This window comes from Triplophysa dalaica, chromosome 22 (assembly GCF_015846415.1).
Source record: "Triplophysa dalaica isolate WHDGS20190420 chromosome 22, ASM1584641v1, whole genome shotgun sequence".
NCBI lineage: Eukaryota > Metazoa > Chordata > Actinopteri > Cypriniformes > Nemacheilidae > Triplophysa > Triplophysa dalaica.
In genome coordinates, this window is record NC_079563.1 from 13,956,275 (window position 1) to 13,976,928 (window position 20,654).

At 37.4% G+C, this 20,654-nt stretch overlaps 2 protein-coding genes across 3 annotated transcripts in view; one reads left to right on the top strand and one right to left on the bottom strand.

Annotated features, from left to right (window-relative positions):
• Positions 1-5,837, top strand: part of esama (endothelial cell adhesion molecule a) — a 29,872-nt gene extending 24,035 nt beyond the window's left edge. The window contains exons 2-7 of the mRNA XM_056736205.1: positions 111-253; positions 2,380-2,581; positions 2,989-3,144; positions 3,315-3,437; positions 3,784-3,913; positions 4,010-5,837. Of these exons, the coding sequence (XP_056592183.1) occupies positions 111-253; positions 2,380-2,581; positions 2,989-3,144; positions 3,315-3,437; positions 3,784-3,913; positions 4,010-4,469 (1,214 nt within the window). The 3' untranslated portion in view covers positions 4,470-5,837. The remainder of the gene's footprint in view (positions 1-110; positions 254-2,379; positions 2,582-2,988; positions 3,145-3,314; positions 3,438-3,783; positions 3,914-4,009) is intronic.
• Positions 5,838-6,271: 434 nt separating this feature from the next.
• fez1 (fasciculation and elongation protein zeta 1 (zygin I)) lies at positions 6,272-18,961 on the bottom strand. Of its 2 annotated transcripts, XM_056736206.1 has the most exons (10): positions 18,686-18,960; positions 15,551-15,916; positions 14,090-14,189; positions 12,359-12,445; positions 12,046-12,211; positions 10,867-11,144; positions 9,816-9,896; positions 9,626-9,701; positions 7,509-7,574; positions 6,272-7,133 (listed from the first exon to the last, which is right to left on the bottom strand). In XM_056736206.1, the coding sequence occupies exons 2-10, from the start codon at positions 15,862-15,864 to the stop codon at positions 7,117-7,119; spliced, it is 1,185 nt and encodes a 394-aa protein (XP_056592184.1). In that variant the 5' UTR covers positions 15,865-15,916; positions 18,686-18,960; the 3' UTR covers positions 6,272-7,116. The 2 variants fall into 2 exon arrangements, with proteins under 2 accessions (XP_056592184.1, XP_056592185.1); XM_056736207.1 differs by lacking the exon at positions 7,509-7,574 and having other exon boundaries at positions 18,686-18,961.
• Positions 18,962-20,654: the final 1,693 nt, after the last annotated feature.

A 20,654-nucleotide genomic window follows, 5' to 3' on the forward strand; every position in this document is an offset into this window, starting at 1 on the left:
GAACTGTGGGTTCTTATGAAGAAACCATACTAATGCCAGTCATACTAATGGGTTGAATAGGGATATTAAAGGATTTATGCGTTGTTAATAAATCTTCTTTCTGGTTTCAGGTGACCTGGCCCAACTTCAGCTGCCCCAAAAAAATGTCGAAGTGATCGAAGGGAAGATGGTAGTGCTGCAGGCTTCATACGTGGGTACTGAGATTCAGAGAAACACTGTCGTCTGGAACTACATGTCAAGCAATACAGAAATGGTGAGTCTCTTTCGGTTTAAGTCGTTTTTTAGCTTTTAATACATTTATTGTATGTTTTCTTATTCAAAGCACAATTTAAACTTGTAAATCCTCCAAATTCATAACTTCCTTGAAATTAAAATGAGCAGATGTGAACTATTACATTATTTTTAAATGATAACAGTTTGCGCATTACAGAACTACAACCGTTAGTGTAACTGGAGGTCGTAATATCTAATATATAATTCATTAGATATATTTCAATGGCTACTTGCTGTCTGGCTACCCAGACATTTGAGATTTAAAGTGTGACAAAGGTCAAGAGTTCACACAATACAGTAAATCCCATACCTCTTATACACACATGTACAGTACGACTTGTGTGGACATGTAGCCCAGTTTAGAGGATTGAGCGTAGATTTATAATGAAATCCGATAAGGTTATGTCATTTCAAATTAGATCTCAAAATGGTGGGTATTATGGGTGGGATTGTAGTCATTTGTGAATTGTTGTGAAAACGCAAAAGCATTTAGCACCATCTGTGCATATTATGATTTGAATTATTATTTGCAGCGACTATATTGCATATTATGTGTGCTTTTTCCGATTATATCATTGCGAACTGATTTAATAAAAATACACAATATGCTGTACATAACATAAATTTCAAGTTATTTACATTTTTATAAAAATCATTAAAAGTGCCTCATGGAGCCCAATGTCAAGATAATCACATACAAAGACAAACAAGCCATATAGAATAGGTTGATTTGTTTTGTATGATTACCACATTAGAGGTAAAAACATGATGAAATGATAAGTGCTGCTTGGTTTATATTGACAATATAACTGCAAATACATAATGTAGGGAACATTCCATATGTTAACCAGTACAGATCCACACTGTTTTAATTGGATTATATTGAAATCACTACAGTAAGTGGGTCATCTCATCATCTGCAAGCTCAGGCCATCTTACCTCAAGGTCTAGTATAATACCCTGATTGAAATGTCCACTCTTGGCAGCATTTGTGTTTTATTTCGTGTGACTGTAGCATCTCATTAATCGCTAAGAAACCGCATTATCTGCAGATTTGCAATGTGCTGTTTATTCTTCAATTGAGATTATCAGTCACACAGAAGGGTCAGTTGATTAAATTGACCATAGTGTCTGTTAGAGCGTAACATGAGTAACAGATACATTATTCTCATTTGGCTCTGCTTTTTTGGAATTTGTATCTTTGAGATACAAGATATTTCGAGATATCTATATATAGATTCGAGATATTTTACATAATTATAAGTTTACAAACTGAAGAAAAATTGCAAAATAAGATTACTTTATATGCAATATATTATACAATAATGTTTGCATTTGTAAAGTCCTTTTAAATTATATTCAAATAATTGTAAAACTTAACATTATAAAGCCAACATAGATGTTTGACATTCTTTCTGGGAAAAGAAAGCATCCGTTCTCTGTCTCATAAGTCTCTCTGACATAGACCCAAAACATGAACCCCTTGATTTCTTTCATTCATTTAGCTTAAACTGACAATGTGACATTATATTTTGACTATACATTAAAATCATCAAGTTATTGCAAAATGCACATCTGCTATATTTTAATGATTTTTATAAATATCTACCCTAAAACAAAATATGCTTATGATTTTCTCAAACAGACTGTATAGAACTTTCTTTAAACTAAATTGATCTGAGCAGAGTCTCGTACAGACACAAGCCTAATCACTTTACCATATTATAATGATTAACTGACCGTTCACCCCATAATGGAAATTCTGTCATCATTTAGAAGACATTATGAAAAATGTTGGTAACCACAAACCATTTGTCCCCATTGACTATTATTCTATGGACACAAAAATCAATCCAAATCAACGCGGTCATACAGGTCATACAAGTCATACAGGTTTGAAATGTCATGAGGATGAGTAAATGATTACAGAATTTTAGCTTTTGGGTGAACTATCCTTTTAAACTAACACCTTTACTCATGAATTAAGCAGCAGTAAGCAGCACAGCAAAAATACAAACAAACAAAAGAGACAACTAAGAGATGGCTTCTTCTTGCCTGACTCATTATCAAACATGCCATTGTTTAATCGCCCTCATCTTTCTATAGATCATCTCATATGTTGGTGGACAGTTGAGTCACCGCAGTGCCCAGTTTGCCGGACGGGTCAGTTTTAATAAACCAATGCCCAACAACGACCTGTCGCTGTTCATAAACAACACAAAAGCATCTGACTCAGGACGGTACATGTGTCAGGTGATCATCCCTGGGGACTCAGGGTTTACTGGAGAGCTGACCCTCGATGTGAAGGGTGCGTATGTATTGTCATTGCCCTGAACTTGTTTTAATGGTCATTTTGTGAAAGGGGCTCTTAATGTGCTGGTTAAAAAATGCAGCTCACTAGATGTTAAACCCACGTGTCATTCAAAACCAGACAAAACACAAATGAAGATATTTTGAAAAATGTCTCAGTGGTTTTGTGTCCATGCACTGGAAGTCAGTGGGCGCCAACATGGTTTGTACAAAATATATTTTGTGTTTTGCTAAAGAAATAAAGTCGTACAGGTTCGGAATGACATGAGGGTCTCATTTTTGAGTTAACCATCCGTTTCCTGAGAGCCTTCTTAATATTGTTTGCTATTCAATTGCTTTTGTAAACAAACAATGATGATTTAATGTATTGCTATACGTCACACGCCCTTTTTATGTCTATTTTAGTCCCTCCCTCTGTTCCGATGTGTAAAATTGTTGGGAAACCAGTTCTTAAAGGAAACATCACATTCAGCTGTAACTCAGAATCTGGAAAACCAGCCCCCATATACAAGTGGACAAGAACCAGCCCCTCCTCAGAAGTCTTCTTTTCACCTGCGCTAAGTGAGCTTGTCATCATTTATCCCTGTGAATTTAATTATAATATCATTCTGAGAAGTTGTGTCACTTCAAATATTGGATATATAGTTTTTATCATATTATTATAAAAGTTTACTGTGTGATCTTGTGTGTTTCATGTATGATTACATATGCAATGTGTCCTGTTTTTGTAGATGAAACAGCGGGAACTTTGAAACTGAACAATCTGAGCAGTAATATGTCAGGAAAATACATGTGCATTTCATCCAACTCTGCAGGAGAGGAGTCGTGCTACTACGACCTGAATGTTATCACTTGTATGTACATTAGTGGATCTTTTGCTCATTGCACAAATGTGACCCTCCATCTGAAAACTGTCATTTTTTGTGATTACTGTTTTGTACATAAAATTATCCTACAAAAATGTCAAAAACATTGTGTGAAAATATAACCTTGATATTTTTTATTTTGACGGAGAAAGGCCATGTTAAAGTTAGAAATTATAGTGAAATTAATCATTACAATTACATGCCTGCTGTCCCAAATTTATATTAAGACTTTAGTCTGGTTTTCACGGGCAGAGCCTCAAATATTTTCTCTCTTTCTAATAACACAATGCTTAATAAGTTAAATTATGTAACTGTCTTGTTTTTTTCTCCACAGCAACTAATGCCGGTGTCATTGCTGGTGCTACGGTGGGTTGCATTGTGGGGGTCGTTCTGATCCTTCTCGTCATTTTCTTCTTGTGGACGAGAAGAAAAGATACAGAAGATGATATAGCCAACGAAATCAAGTAAAAAGAAATCACTTTTTTTTCTTGCCATACAGAGTATTAGAAATGTTACCTGAAGAGTAGAGTCTAACTGGTGCTGTTATATGTGTGTAACAGGGAAGATGCTCAAGCTCCTAAACGCGTCTCATGGGCCAAAAGTGGCACCGGATCTGACATCATCTCTAGAAACGGCACCCTTTCCTCCATTCAAACCAGCCCACTGGACAACCACAACCACCATTATTACCCCAACTCTCACCCACCGTCTGACACCGGCTCCATCATCACAGCCACGGGCAGCACAGCCGGGTACCGCTCTCAGCCTCCAGCAGATTCCACGCTGGAACGTACGTTGCCGGGTTACAACATCAACCCTTCTCTTCCCCGTGGACCCTTGGGACCCTTCAGCACCAACAGAGGCTCCATGCACCCCTCAGTACCCCGGACAGCCTCTGCACAGCCGCACATTCCACGTCCGCCCATAATCCCCACCACCGTAACTGCTGCCAACATCTCCCGCATGGGAGGGGTGCCCATTATGGTGCCAGCTCAAAACCAGGCTGGCTCACTGGTGTAGGAACAAACTATTCTCCCGAACCTCTGAAGGTAAAATGTTCAAGTGAAGCTAACACCTGTGACCTCACAAACTGAAGCACATTGGAAAGGACAAATTGTAACTGATACTGTAAATTCATTGCCTCATTTTATGGAAACGGTGTAATACAGTGTGATGTCATTTTTTTACATTTTTATTTTTTAATAGAACAAATGTAATTAGGTATATGTAAAGAGGTTGAGTAATACTGCACATTTTAATATTTTATACAATTATTGTTTACTGCCTTTTTTAGTGTTCCATGAAAGTTTTAACGTTTCTTTACATGGTTAATGTAAAGTTGAACTCGTGATGAAAATAGACTATTATTCATGTTTTCCATTAAAAGAATCATCCTTTTATTTTATTTCTGATATTTTTTGCAAACTAAAGATGCTAACTTGCCTTGATGAAAACAAATGAAAATTCCATATCATTCCATAATATAGAATAATCATAAGTGCATACATCAAAGAGAATGTCAACAGCCTCTACTTATATAGAGTGATATATATTAAGTTGCTATACATTTGCCTTTTAATGTTTTCTTTGACCAAAAAATATATATAGTTAGAAACAAATCTGTGTTCTTAGCTCTTTTGAATATATGATAGCTCTTGTTTTAGAAGTGTAGAATTTGGCAGTATCTTATTTATATATGTATAACATTTTGTACCCTATGATGTGGTTTACAACTATCATATAGGGCTGATAATGTAAAAAATATAATTATGACTATTTATGAACATTCCTCTACTATAAATGTGTATTTTTTTGTAAGTCAGTGGTTATCATTTAATGACAGCAGATAAAGACAAGATTTTTCTGTTAATATGGTATAATGGACAAACCAAAGATTTACTGTTGAAGGGTTCACACTGGTAACTTGCTGTCATTACACTTACCGTGTAAAGCTTACAAACAATATTATTTGTTATCAAGTGATCACATACATGAGATTATGAGGCTGTAGATGGAGGTTCTAAGGATAAAAGGACCATTTTACAAGAAAATAAATACACAAATAAAGTATTCTGTAAACAAACGGAAATTTGAGCATTACCGCCGATCAGACCAATATCATGAGTCCACTTGTGTTTATAATTGCTTTGTGAGCAAATGCTGAATGATGTCCATTACAGGGCACTGATTTTACAACAAAAATGTTTTAAATATATTAAATATGTTCTAATACATTGCCTGTATGCTAACAAACTTAGTATAATGGCTGAATTCATGTCGGTCATGGTTTAGACACTGGATAACCTCGAACTGCTCAGTAAATAAGACATTTATGGTCTGTGGATATTTTGTATTCATATTTTTTATTAAAAGGAACTGTAAAAAGCATTCTGGTAGTAATGTATTGTCATTATTATATGATCAGTTGTCGAATGGCAGCGTTTGTTGTGTTGAGAATCTGAGATTTTTGGTTGATATGTCTTACCCATTTTTGTATAACTTTGGTTGAAGGGTTCACCATCTATTTGTAATGGATACGTTGCTTATTTATCCTAATATTGTGTCACGAAATGGCTTATTTGAAGAAATAATGTGTTGCAACATTCATTAATACAACAGCAGCCCTTTGGTGTCAGTCGCCTAGATCGCAGATCCAAGCAGGTGTCACTATGTTTTATTAATATGTGAAAACATTTGCAGATTAGTGCAGTTTTGTATTTCCAAAGGGACAGATGAGCATCAGTGAACTGCTTGTATTCAGTGTGACTGACCTCTAGTGTAACAAAGAGGTATTACATACATTGAGGAGGAAACAATAAACAGACTTTTGACAATTTTTGACATTTATTGGATCTATAACTCAGCAATACTTCACATTCCTCCATGTCCCTTAGTAAATAAGAAATATATACATTAAAGATGTAAGCACAAAGCATGAATGACAGTTAATGTTGTCAAAAAAAAAGTTCTATAAAAACAAATAGTACATTGTCAAATAAATGTAGAACTGTACATAACATACACAGGATGAAAAATCAAAATGAGATAAGTCACAAGGTTTTTCCCTATAACTTGGCATTAATGTAGAACACGAAACATGCTGTATTTTCAAACAACTTGGCTGAAATGAAGCCACAATACTGAAACAGCAAAAAGCAGGATAGATTATTTTCAAATGTGCTCTTAAATCAATGCACCTACGCTTTACAGAGATGAAATAATGCCCTTCTCATCACCTGCCTTCCAAACGGATGGGAATGATAGTGTTGTGTAATATTGCCTGATGTTAGGCTTGTCTAAAAAAAATAACAAAATTTACCTGATCAAAGATTTGAACCAATCATATAGTCTGCCTGTTACCCTCACACACTCTATATGGCTTTTGGCCCGTAGTGGCATACGTAGAAAACATGAAAAGCACCAGGCGATGTGGTGTGAACCTCGTGGCTATGTGAATAAGGTAAGGGAGGAACTGCAGTGAGATGAGCGAGGGCCGAAGGTCATTCGATACGCAAGAGAAGGATGGTTAGATGTTCAGGGTCCCTCGCTGATAATGGGTAAGGGAGCTCATGCAGCTGGGCTGGACAACCGAAGGTCTGGAGACAGAGGTGGAACAAAGATACCTGCCCTCTCCACACTCTCCCCGATGGCAGACCACGCTCAGTCTTTAGGTAGGACACAGAACTGAAAGATAGAGAAGTGATAACGTTTAATGGGCTTAAAAGGCTGGCTACAAAAATGTTAAGTTAAAAGTTCTGTGTTTAAGCAAGCAAACTTAAACTGACATTTATTTCGTCTGTTTTAAGAGGTGCTGTGAGTTTTCCTTTTAAATCAAAATATTACATAAACAAATATATTGCAAATATAAAATATAACTAAATAAAGCATATATAACATTGTATGTGAATACAATTTTATATTTTAAAATTGTACAATACCATGTCAAATAATATAAAACCATACAAAAGTCATTATAATAGTGATACTTTTATTATTATAATTTTTAATAAAAATGAATTTGAATCTTATTCTGGAAAATTGAGAATGTTCTAGAACTACCTTTCAATATATAGTCAGTCAAAAGGGTTGGGACCTTGTCACTGTCCTCTTTGATGGCATAAAGAACTGAGAAAATGAAAATATACAAAGATGAATTCATAGTATGGATGCACCGAAGTGACATTTTTGGTCTGAAACCGAATAAAATGAAACACTTACCAAATACACTTACCGAATACCAAACAATACCAAACGTTTTTTCCGCTTTATTTATTTTGCAAATTTTTTACTGTTGAATTAATTGAATAGTCAAAATGTGCTTTTTAATATTTTCTCTTGCTTTTGAAGAAAGATAAGTTACAAAACTACAATAAATAACACATGTGCCCGCCTTGATCGCATCATCAGAGATGTCATTGTTCTGTAAAATTTTCATTTCGCTTATTATATACAGTTGAAAGAAAAAGTATGTGAACCCTTTGGGCTTACTTGGATTTCTTCATAAATTGGTCATAAAATGTGTTCTGATCTTTATCTAAGTCACAACAATAGAGAAACACAGTCTGCTTAAACTAATAGCGCACAAACATTATACGTTTTCATGTTTTTATTGAACACAACATGTAAACAATCATAGTGCAGGGTGGAAAAAGTATGTGAAACCCTAGGCTAATGACTTCTCCAAGAGCTAATTGGAGCCAAGAGTCAGCCAACCTGGGGTCCAATCAATGTGATGAGATTGGATGTGTTGATTAAAGCTGGCCTGTCCAATAAAAAACACACACCAGTTTTGAGTTTGCTGTTCTGAAGAAGCGTTGTCTGATGTGAACCATGCCTCGCACAAAAGAGCTCTTAGAAGACCTACGATCAAGAATTGTTGACTTACATAAAGCTGGAAAGGGCTACAAAAGTATATCTAAAAGCCTTGATGTCCATGTGTCCACGGTAAGACAGATTGTGTACAAATGGAGAAAGTTCAGCACTGTTGCTACACTCCCTAGGCGTGGTCGTCCTGTAAAGATGACTGCAAGAGCACAGCGCAGAATGCTCAATGAGGTGAAGAAGAATCCTAGAGTGTCAGCTAAACACTTACAGAAATCTCTGGCACATGCTAACATTTTTGTTGACAAATCTACAATAAGGAAAACATTAAACAAGAATGGACTTCATGGGAGGACACCACGGAGGAAGCCACTGCTGTCCAAAAAAAACATTGCAGCACATTTGAAGTTTGCAAAAGAGCACCTGGATGTTCCACAGCACTACTGGCAAAACATTCTGTGGACAGATGAAACCAAAATTGAGTTGTTTGGAAAGAACACACAACGCTATGTGTGGAGAACAAAAGGCACAGCACACCAACATCAAAACCTCATCCCAACTGTGAAATATGGTGGAGGGGGCATCATGGTTTGGGGCTGCTTTGCTGCCTCAGGCCCTGGACGGATTACTGTCATCGATGGAAAAATGAATTCCAAAGTTTATCAAGACATTTTGCAGGAAAACTTAAGACCATCTGTCCGCCAACTGAAGCTTAACAGAGGATGGACGATGCAACAGGACAACCACCCAAAGCATAGAAGTAAATCAACAACAGAATGGCTTCAACAGAAAAAAATACGCCTTCTGGAGTGGCCCAGTCAGAGTCCTGACCTCAACCCGATTGAGATGCTGTGGCATGACCTCAAGAGAGCGATTCACACCAGACATCCCAAGAATATTGCTGAACTGAAACACTTTTTTAAAGAGGAATGGTCCAAAATTTCCCCTGACCGTTGTGCAGGTCTGATCTGCAACTATAGGAAACGTTTGGTTGATGTTATTGCTGCCAAAGGAGGGTCAACCAGTTATTAAACCCAAAGGTTCACATACTTTTTCCACCCTGCACTATGAATGTTTACATGTTGTGTTCAATAAAAACATGAAAACGTATAATGTTTGCGCAGTATTAGTTTAAGCAGACTGTGTTTCTCTATTGTTGTGACTTAGATGAAGATCATAACACATTTTATAACCAACTTATGAAGAAATCCAAGTAAGCCCTAAGGGTTCACATACTTTTTCTTTCAACTGTATCTTCTCTGGTGGACATCATGTATTTTGGCTTTATAGCTCATTAAAGATGAAAAGCTACTTTTACAATCATTACCTTGATGGCCTTTGTATTGTTGACTTACTTTTTGTGAGCATTTGCAAGTCTTCCACAGATGGAGGGGTCCCTTTTTTCTCATATGGAATGACTGTGTTTAGATACTGTGGACCACAAACAAGTAAGAAAAACACTGTTCATGTAAGGGTAGTAGAGTCATGTTACTGCTTAAGTAAGCTTATTTAGTTAATAGCATTTACTGAAATGAACTTCCTCACCTGTCGTTCTGTCCCTGAGTTCCCAAAAGTTTGTCTGATCCCTGTCTGTAGGATGTTGGACAGACCCTCCATACTGAAGCGCTGGAAAACATTAAAACATGAAATATTAAATGCCAGACATCCTTCATTCCAGATCTCATGTGAGATCTCATTAATCCAAACAGAGCTCTAAAACCAAAGCAAAACAGAAAATTGGACATTTAAGAAAAAATGGATGTTTTACATCCTATAAGCAGTTCTTTATTGCTTATAATGTAAAATGATGCAGTCTCTTAAAGGTATAGTTCACCCAAAAGGGGAAAATCTTAAACATGTATGACTTTTATTTGCAGAACACAAAAGAAGATATTTTGAAGAATGTATGTAACTAAACAGCATCAGCCCCTATTAACTTCCATTGTCTGAACACAAAACCACTGAGATATTTCTCAAAATATCTTCTTTTGCGTTCCACAGAAGAAAGAGCCACATAGGCCTACAGGTGAATGTGGATGAATTAAAGAGGACAACATTTTCATTTCTGGGTGAACGATTCCATTAATATAAGATATTGAACTGCATCTCTACTTAGCTACGTGGGTCAAGTTAGTTTTAGGAAGTTTATAGGAAGTTGCATATCACAAAGAAGGATGCTGTCTGACATTTCAGGGCATCTACCCAAATAGCAAACATTCAGAAAGCGTTTCATATTTGATTATGGTATAAAATAAAATTAGATAGATACTGAACTTAAATGGGAAAATACGGCATAAACCGGTGAGTGTGCCGATGTGACATTATAGAGACACGCCATACAGATCCTCCAGTGAGACTGAGGCAAACCCCCAGTTACTCGGATGAAAGTAATCGGATAACAGCAGCATTACTGTAAGAGGAAGCCAGTATTGCCTTCACAGCTCATTCTGCGAGGGAATGAATGCTTTCTCTGCTCTTCCAGTAAGTGCTAAGTGCAGCTAAAGAGTAATGAGGCAACATACATTAACCGCAGAGAAAAGAAGTCTGAGCGTGCAATCTTCAAGTCAAACCTCTACAATGCAGCAACTACACTCACCTTCACAGGCATGGTCCCTGTTTTCTCGGAGCGAGTGGAGCCTTGCAGACTCATGGCTTTGTCTTTACGTTTGGTACGCTTGCTCATGTCCCTCTGCTCCTTTTGTCTGTTCTGGACCTCCATCAGAGCCGTGATGAACGTGTTCTTCACCTCCTTCTCGAACTCTAGCTCGTCCCGCCGGGCCAGCTGGGCCACCAGGTCCTCCGAATACTCTCGGATCGCCTTCTCCATCCGACACAAGATGTCGAGCAGCGCCGAGCTCGGCATCAGCCCCAGACCTAAATGACAAAGAGAAAAGTTGAGTTTGAGAACACTTCTGATTTACGGTTGTGGGCTTTGATGCAAATCTGAACATCTGTTGGGATCTTTATAGAAACTGAGGAGAGTTAAGAAGAGTCTTCAATTGTTCCAAGCTCATTGGTGCCTTTTCAGTTGAGATGCTGTATTATAATCTCATTTGTGGTTTAAATTGGCAATCAAGTATTGTTATTTGTATCTGTTTTAACATCTTTGATTTCAAACACATTTTTTCACAGTTTCATCAGTCTGTGGGTTGAGAGAATGCTGAAACAACACATTTTAAAATAGAAACCTTCTCTACAATATACACCCAGTTAGATCTCTCGCTCTATACCTGGGGAGACGGAGCGTGCCCAGATGCGTACTGCACATTTCATGACCTTGATCTGGCGGTATCGATCGAGACACGTTTATCTCTGATAATAATGCTCAAGGACTCTGACTAACGATTGTAGTCTTACCTTAACAGCGATCTTATTTATTATTTATTATTCTTTTTTATTATTATTATATTATTACAATTAAAGGGATAGTTCAGCCAAAAAGAAAATTCTGTCACCTTGATGTCATTGCAAAACTTTCTTTCTAATTCGAAACACAAAAAAAGATATTTTGAAGAACGTTGATAAACAAACAAATTGCCCTAATTGACTTCCACTGCATGTACACAAAATCACTGAGACATTTCTCAAAATATTTATTTTGTGTACCACAGATTCATATCTATTTTTGAATGCGAAAAGGGTGAATAAATGAGACTTTATTTTTATTTTTTGCTGAACTATACCTTTAACTGGTCTTAGTTTCATCATATCTAATTTAAATATTGAAAGATACACTTCACATTGAGTTTAAAATTGATTGATTTTGAATGAGCACCTTCATAAGAGCAGTTGTTGTTGGACGCCTGAGACAGCATGTGGATCTCTTCCAGAAGGGAGGGGCTGCTTTTAGAGGAGGAGATCCCAGTGTCATCTTCCTCCTCTTCCTCAGTCTCTACAGGATCTGGAGAATTTTCCATCATCTCAGCGATCTCCTCGATAACCTGGTGTTGAAATAATGGACATTTTGAATGAGCATTTCAGCAGTGTCTTTGTATAAAAAAGCGTAAAGAACACTGCACTATTACTTATGACCTTTACCGTGCCATCATCACATTCATATGCTAAATCAAAGTATGTGTAAGGTTCACCTGATCAGCTGTTATAAGAGGCTCATCTGACAAACAGTTGGCATTTTCATTCTTCTCATTCATCTCGTCCTCTTCTTTCTCGTGAATCTTAAAAGCCAAAAAATCATGAGAAGCTTCGTAACATGTTTGTGAGAGTCAGCAGCATCGATATGACATAACAAGGCAGGATTAATGGCTCCATAATACTCATTGTCAGTGTGCTGAGGAAAGTGCTTTCAAATATTAGCAAGCCCCTGTGGTTGCCAGATGTTGTATCAAACAGTGTCCTACAATAAACTCTTTTGCATTTTACTGCAAAAACTGATAATAAAACTTAGATTTTACAAGTTAGAATATTACCAGAATATGTCCTGATCAATACACATTTACATAAAATAAAACTGGTGAAAAATCAGCTGGATTAACTATACGTAAAAAGTAACTGGCATAAAAAAACGTCTGCCAGTTAATGACAAGTTTTAATGATAAAATTTTTGGAGGTTCTGTTGGCTTTTCTAACATGAGCCGTGTCTAGACGTGTATTTGGTGCAAAGCTTGTGACAGTGCTCTGGCTGAACGCCATGGAAAGTAGATCAGATTGAGTATTTGGCAATGAGTTACTCTGCTGTACTTGCAGTCCATTTGGCATTATTATACACCACACCCTGAACCTAACGGCTAAAGCTGCCTGGACCTCTAGATAATACTGCAGTCATACGCTTCTGGGAAATACAGTAGATTTCTTTTGATGGTAGAATGACTGTATCATACAAAATAACTCAATCATTCCAATGCCTTTCAAAATATAATTTAAAAGTATTAATGACAAGTGTGTTACGTTTTATGAAAACAATTCTGAACAATACAATACAGACGGTGTCATCAGCCGCACGTACCTGGCCCGGAGTTAACTTCCGCTAATAATATAACAATTTATATTTTATTTATATTATTTGTAATAAATATCAGTATTTTGCAGTATAACAGTTTACTGTTACACTTATAAAAGAACTATTTGTTAAATGGGTAGTGTAACATTGTTGCATTTAAGTTTGGCCAATTAACGGTTCATTACTGGTAACCCAAAATAATATTGGCCAAAGATTATATATTGACAAGATGCCCCAATGCCTTTACAATTAAAGGGGAGGAATGCAAGGCTCAATATGGCCGCTCTAGCAAAGAAAGCCCCGCCTTCCAGTATAACGAGCCAATCGTCAATGAATAAAGACTGAAGATTCTCTTGGGCGGGGCTCTAGTGAGCCGTTTGTGCAGGTGCGGTAGATGAGGCGACCTCGAAAAAGGTTATTTCTAGCGCTATTTAAGCTCAGCAAACCAAACTTATTATACAGTTTCTGTCATGTTTCATTATTGATGGGAAATATGATGTTTAATTGTTGTATATGTATAAGAAAAACCGATCGCACACTCACTTGTGCAAGCTTTTTATTTCACCGACGTTCCGGCACAAGCCTTTGTCAACGTGTTTAATTGTTGCAAACATGGCCGCCGAGTGGCACGACTTCCGTCAACAGAGTTGTACTGGCTAGACATACTTTCAACTTGCTAGCTAATGTAATTTTCTTCTTATTTCTTGTTATCAGAAACAATCTGCAGGGACTCTATTCTTCGAGGTTTGTACAGACCGCATCCATAGTAACATTTGAATATGTTGTATGACCGTCTATAATATAAATTATATAATATTAATGTAGCTGAAAGATATTACAACAGAAGAGATGGGACGTTTACCTCGTGATCTGAGTAGTTGCCATTCAGTGTTTCTGAGTTGGGGTCGTCCCAGCTGGACACAGAGGAGGGCATGTAGTTGTCAGTCAAAGCATCCCACACACTACAAGAACACACGTGTGAACATTTATATACACAGTGTTTTAAACAGCACATACAATGATGAATACGAAACACACGCAACATCATGAATAATGTTCATTTAATAAGCACACATTTCACAGAGCCTTGTGTTATTTATGTATGAAAATACATTTTGATTAACAAAGTGTTAAATGAGACTGAAATCTTGACTATGATCTGTTAAGTTCACTGTACTAATGCACATAATGTCAACATGTGTGTAAGACTCCCCTTGAAATAGTTACATGTCGTGTTTTTTTATAACTGTGTAGTGACAAAGCTCTCTCTCATTTCTCTTTTCTTTCTTTTTCTATTTATTCATCTGTGTACTGAAATGACTCTCTCCACACTTTGTGCTTCTGTTCAGCCAGCCAGGGAACAAGTGCCCATTGACAAATGCCCTGATCTCTGAGAGCACACGGACACAAGCCCACCAGCCTCCATTCCAAGCTGGTACAGGCTCATAGTCTACCCATATTTTACTGTCTAAGGCTGTCTGATTCGTGTCTGAAGAATTTGAGATGCAGCAGTCCACGTGTTTCATAAAATGTACCAACCGCAGTACTTTAAAATACTGAGAATTACAGTCAGTACTAGCACAGGGACAGACTTGTGACTGATCTGGAGCCAAGAACAAAACCCACGGGCAATGAGAACACATCACAGCGGGGATACAGAAAACAACACGCTAACAAATCATAAATCAACTGCATATTTACGGCGGACACAAAAAAAACAAAATATGCAAATAAAATACACTTTGATCAGTTTCGAAAAGTGAAAGGAGGATCCGATAGACTTCGAGCAAATGCATGCTCGCATATTTTCAGAGCTCTGAGGGAATGGTCATATTTTTTTTCAGTTTATCTACTAGTGACACACGAAGATGCGCTTTATTTAGACCAAGAGCTTTTTTCGTCCTATTTTGCGAGATGTCTCTGATTTAACAATGGTGACAGTCTTGTCAGCACAGACACACATCAAGGCAAACAAAAGCACTGAGGCGTAGAATGGTTTGCTGAATAATTCACAGCTGAAAGACACTGGTCATGGACAAAGGACATTTTTAGATTGGCAGGCGACTTGGCATGGATGTCAGACATAGCTTCACTTCTGATCGGCTGAGGGACGGCCAACTGGATGCATATTTATGATTTAAAGCAACAATACAATTTTTGGGATCAATGCCAATAGTATCTATAGCTACTGTTGTTTTGCATTGTAAATTATATCAAAAATTCAAATTCAACCTAAATGTATACTTCAAAGCAAAAATAGTTTACATCACATACAATATGTTGCAATTTCAAACATTACGGAATGTGAAAGGTTTCAGCTTACTCTTCATCTTGAAGCCGTTCCTCATCCTCCTCAGCATGTGATTGGTTACGCACAGGTGCAAGACCCTCTGTCTTGGTGTTGTAGTTGTGGAAGCACACGTTCAGCTTCTCGTCGAATTCATTGACCAGATCCTCCATGGACTTGAAGCTCATCATCTCAGAGAAGTTCTCCAGCTCTGAGAAGTCCTCACGGCACAGCGGGGCAAGAGGAACGGTTTTGTGCGGCCTGTAGGGAGACTCTGTATCAAGCTCCTCCATCTTGCAGGGCCGTAGATCCTCAAACTCCTCATCCAGGCACACCAGAGGGGCCTCCATTCTGATGCCCTCTAGATCACACGGTCACGTGGAGGTCAATGCTGGAACAAGCCTGATTACATGGAGGACAATATGAGATTGTGGTCAACGTGTTATCGTCTCACCACATTAAAAATAGGAAATCATTCAAATTGTCAGTAAACTTCTACTGGAGATTTCCCTTCATATACCGTGTTTCTTCACAGCGATGCCATAAAGAACCATTTTTTCATGGGTTCCTAAAAAAAATTTCATCTAAAGAACCTTTTTCCACTACAATGTACCTTTTGTGAGACAGAAAGTTCAATGTTCTTATTGAAGCTATAAAGCCAAAACTCTTTCTTTTATAAGTTTACTTAAAAACTTATAAACAGGTGTTACATTTACCATATTTAGTATCAAAATACATAGTAAAATCGCCAATGTTAAAAGAGGGTCAAATTAACACTCACAGTGTATATATAATCTACACCCTCAAAGGGTGAGTTATATATATAACGTGAGAGTTAATGTGATCTTTTTTAATACTGACAATTTTGCTGTGTTATGTATAAATAATTCCTGTTTTCCTAACATTTCTATCTTCGCTGTTCTTTGAAAACCACGATGTCCAAATTTGCTGTTTTTCAAGAAAGGGAAAAAAGAGCACTTTTTAAATGATTAAAAACTGTGTTGTCAAAGTTTACAAGCACTTTTGAATACTTTTATTAGTTAGATATTTGCCAGATCTGGTGACAAACAAAGGGTGTCAAATAATAATGATTCATGGCAATAGATAAAATAAATCACGAAATATGCATGGAGATACAAGGTTTCAGAAGGACAGTGGCGATATTACTGTGAAAATTGTGAAGTGATTATGCAAATATACAGTTTTGACATCTCATTACAATTATTTCTTCATCTTTGACTAAGCAAGCATAGTGTACGACTTCTTGACTGCATATACTGTAGTTCAAACAGAAGAAGAGTAATTGGGTTTCATTTGAGATGCAGTTGATTCAGCAGAGTCATGGGGATTTTTTCCCAATGAATTCTGGGACGCCACTGCTCCTCAAGACAAACAGCAATTCATGAGTTCGCCTTGCAGCTAATGAACTTGGACCGATAGTATGCATGTCTAGCGTGCATTTCCGGGGCGAGGTAATCCTCCTCGAACTCCGAGCACCTGCCCCTTGACCGGGGAGAGAGCCCCGGGCTTGGAGTGTGCCGGGACCCAGATCATACCCTGAGGTGCTGAAGTAAAAACAGGTGTGGAGTCGGGGTGAAGGAGGGATGTTGCGAAACATCCGAGAGTAAGGAGGTGAGGTGGTTTGACTACTTATAGGCTGTTACGATGATTACTGTGATTGTTTATCGAAAGCGAGCTAAGTTAATCATCTACATGTGCTCCCCCCGAACCTTGTTAATAAAACATCATTTATATCTACCACTCAACCCACAAAGGCCTACACGTTCTTAAACAAATGATAGCTCTTTAAAAAATTAATAATTGAAAAGGCACATACATTAGCACTTTTTGCAATCATTAGTGCCTGACAATGCACTTTATATTGATTTAAAAATATTACCATTCTTTATAAACTCAAAGTGCTCATGCAACAATGCAACAATGCATTTTGTATAATATATTATTTCCAAATCAAGACAAATTAAGTCCAATTATGTTACATCATAAGGCCTATCTACTCTTAAATTGTAGTTTGTGCGTCCTTTTCACCCTGTGATCTGACAGTTTCATGAATGAGCTCCAAAAGCTTTATCAGGCTTACTGTCAGGCTAAAAGCTGCAGGATAAAAAGCCATTTAAAACAAGCTTGCAAAAGCTTTAACACAGTACATTACATTACTCAGCAAAGTGCCATATCACTAATGCTATAAAACACTAGCACCTCAATCTAGTGTGGATTTTTCTCTGTGTGTTGTGTTTCTTTATGCACTGTTCCCAGTTTAGTCTTGTCCCTAGTCTACACATGGATCTATGTTTGTGCCCACATATTTCTCTACATGTGTGCCGTTTTTACCAGTTTAAAAAAACCTTAACATCAAAAACTGATGTGCGAAGCAAAAAGTAATTTAATGTTAGAGAGACAAATGGTTGCCTCTCATTTACACTTCCTAGAAAAGGGGGATGGATGCAGTGGGCAGGGGTGTAAATAGCATATTGACCTCAAATCAATCGATGGAACACAAACTGTGGCAATGGAATAAAACACTTTTGTTAGTGAACAACAGTTCCGCTTTGTATGACGTAATTTAAATGTGCTTTGCATTCTTTATCAGTATACTGATGAATGACAATAGAATTTGTCAAAAAGACCACTTGGAGAACAAATTTCAATTAAAATTTCAATTGAAGAGAGAATAAATGTTATGTGCCCATTAAGGATTCATGCACCAGGTGTGACCTACATCCTGAAATATGAACATGAACACGTCCATGTCACGAGTTAAGATCAATGTAACAAGCCACGATGGGAGGAAATATGGCGGATCTCATAAAGCATGTCAGAGATAAAATACAACATCACAAATCAGTTCTGCTTGAATAATTTATAAGCATTTCTTAAAACCACATCACATGGATTTGAAAATAATGTTTCTTAATAATGTCAAAATCACATACTTGGTGCAATATTATAATTTATAATATTATTATATAATATACATTAGGACACAAGCAATCATGTCTAATTCTACAAATCTTCAACAAAAAGACATTAAATAAGATGCTAAAATGAAAAAGGTAGATCAAGGTTATCCCACTTCCCACAGGGAATAATGGAAAAACAATGGGGGGATGGAAGCGGTGCATGGAGGAAAGAGAGGCAGGAACAAATTACCTGCAGAAAAATCTCTCCTTGTGTATCTGGGTAGAAAGCGCCCCTCCTATTCCTCCGATCAGAGTGAAACCAGCATCAGCTAATCTTGATCACAATGTAGACAAAGTCATTCCCATCACACTCACAAAAAGACAAACGTTCCCAGTCGTGATGGCTGCACTGGGTACCCTGCTCCAGATCAGCGGCGTCTCATCTAAGTCAGACGAGGCTCAGTGTTGTTCACTGATCATTAAGAAGCAGCCGTCCTTTCCTCTTCCACGGAGCCTGCGCATTGCTACGGCAACTGACGAAATCATCACACCCCTCCCCCTTCTGCTCCTCTCCTCATGCACCTCACTCTCTCCTTTTGTCTCCACCCCTTACTCCCCTCCCTCTCTCGTTCTCCTCATCTGCTGTGAGCCAGTCCCTCCATATTCATGAGGATGGGGAGAGAACACTGAGGGGTAATAGAGAAAAGCTGTGGTAGGGCTTTATTCACACCTTGCTGTCATCGGTCACATCAGGGGTGACTTGGCAGGATGCCCGTGGTCCCCCTCACTACCCCCGAAAGCACGCTCAAGGGATTTTCGAAGAAGCCATTTATACAGATTTCAACATTGGCTTCTTACTGTCAATCATTGCAAATGAAAGTGGGACAACAAATGTGCAAAGCTTAGTGCCAAGTGATTTTGTTGCCAGATCAGCGCTTGCACATACATGGATGCTTGATTAGATTGAGATTAATATTTCAGGCTGTCACGTTATTAGGTTTTTACTACATGGATGTGTATACCAAAGGAATTGAGAATGTTTTCACAATATCTTTGCATGTTTTTGAACAAATATCAGTCAAATTGTGTGTGTGTGTGTGTTCTCTTTTTGGTCAATAAATCATTCATTATATGTGTAGAAGCAGAGAGAAAGAGTTTTTAACCATTGAGGTTCTTAAGGCAAACTTTTTAACAGGTGGTGATGAATTTAAAATATAATAATGTGTGAATTAACAAAATATTGATAACTGTTGTTTAATATCACCGTTTTGCCGTTACCAACAGGTGACACCCCTATAGTGTAGAGAACATAGTTGGGTCCAGATGACTAGTGAAAATGCAATTTTGTAGTTTTGGCTATTCTTTTCTGAAATTAGTTATTGAATTAACGAATACAATTGTTCATTTGCAAAAACAGATAAAGTTTTTTTGTGCATTCCAATTAATATCAATCAAACTGCAGTTGGGTTGGTTTGCTTAAGTTAAAATAAAAATAAACAGCTTACACAATAAAAATATGATAACATATAAACTAAACATGAGATTTAAAAAATGTTGACCATTTTTTAAATGTAGCTATGTTTATGCAAACAAACTCTTCAATTATTAAAAATGTATTACAATTAATTTAAATATCAAAAGGAATGAAACCATAACAGATAAGTCGAATTAAAAAGTGAACAACAAGTCAAAAGCAAAAAAAATCGTTATTATTATCATGTTCACATCCATTAAGCTTTGTCTATAAGCTATCTGAATGAAAAAAGCTGAGTCAAATGCAGACCGACACAAAGACCATGGCTTATATGAACTGATGGGGCATAAAGAGGACTGCCTGTTCAGTTTGGTCACAGTATTGCTGAATCTCTGCGTATGTCACAAACACACCTCCTGTGTGCAACACCACTATCCCTGCTGGCCTTAATCTTTCAGGGGTTTTAATCTGTGCCTCAGACTATAAACAGCCTCACACAAGCACATAGTGACGCCTTCCTGGGTCGTACACAAATAACTGTGTGTTTGCATGCAAACCAGCTGCTTACAATTGGCTTCCCATTCGGAGGATTAGCATCTGATTTTGCGGATTACAGACAATGGTTTCTAGGTTTTGTGAAGAACGTGACTGTGGCACACGCTGCATTAATAGTGTGCTGACATCACAGGATGTCTATTCCTTATATAGTAAAGCTTCCTTCCCATGCCACAGAAGTTTATTTCAT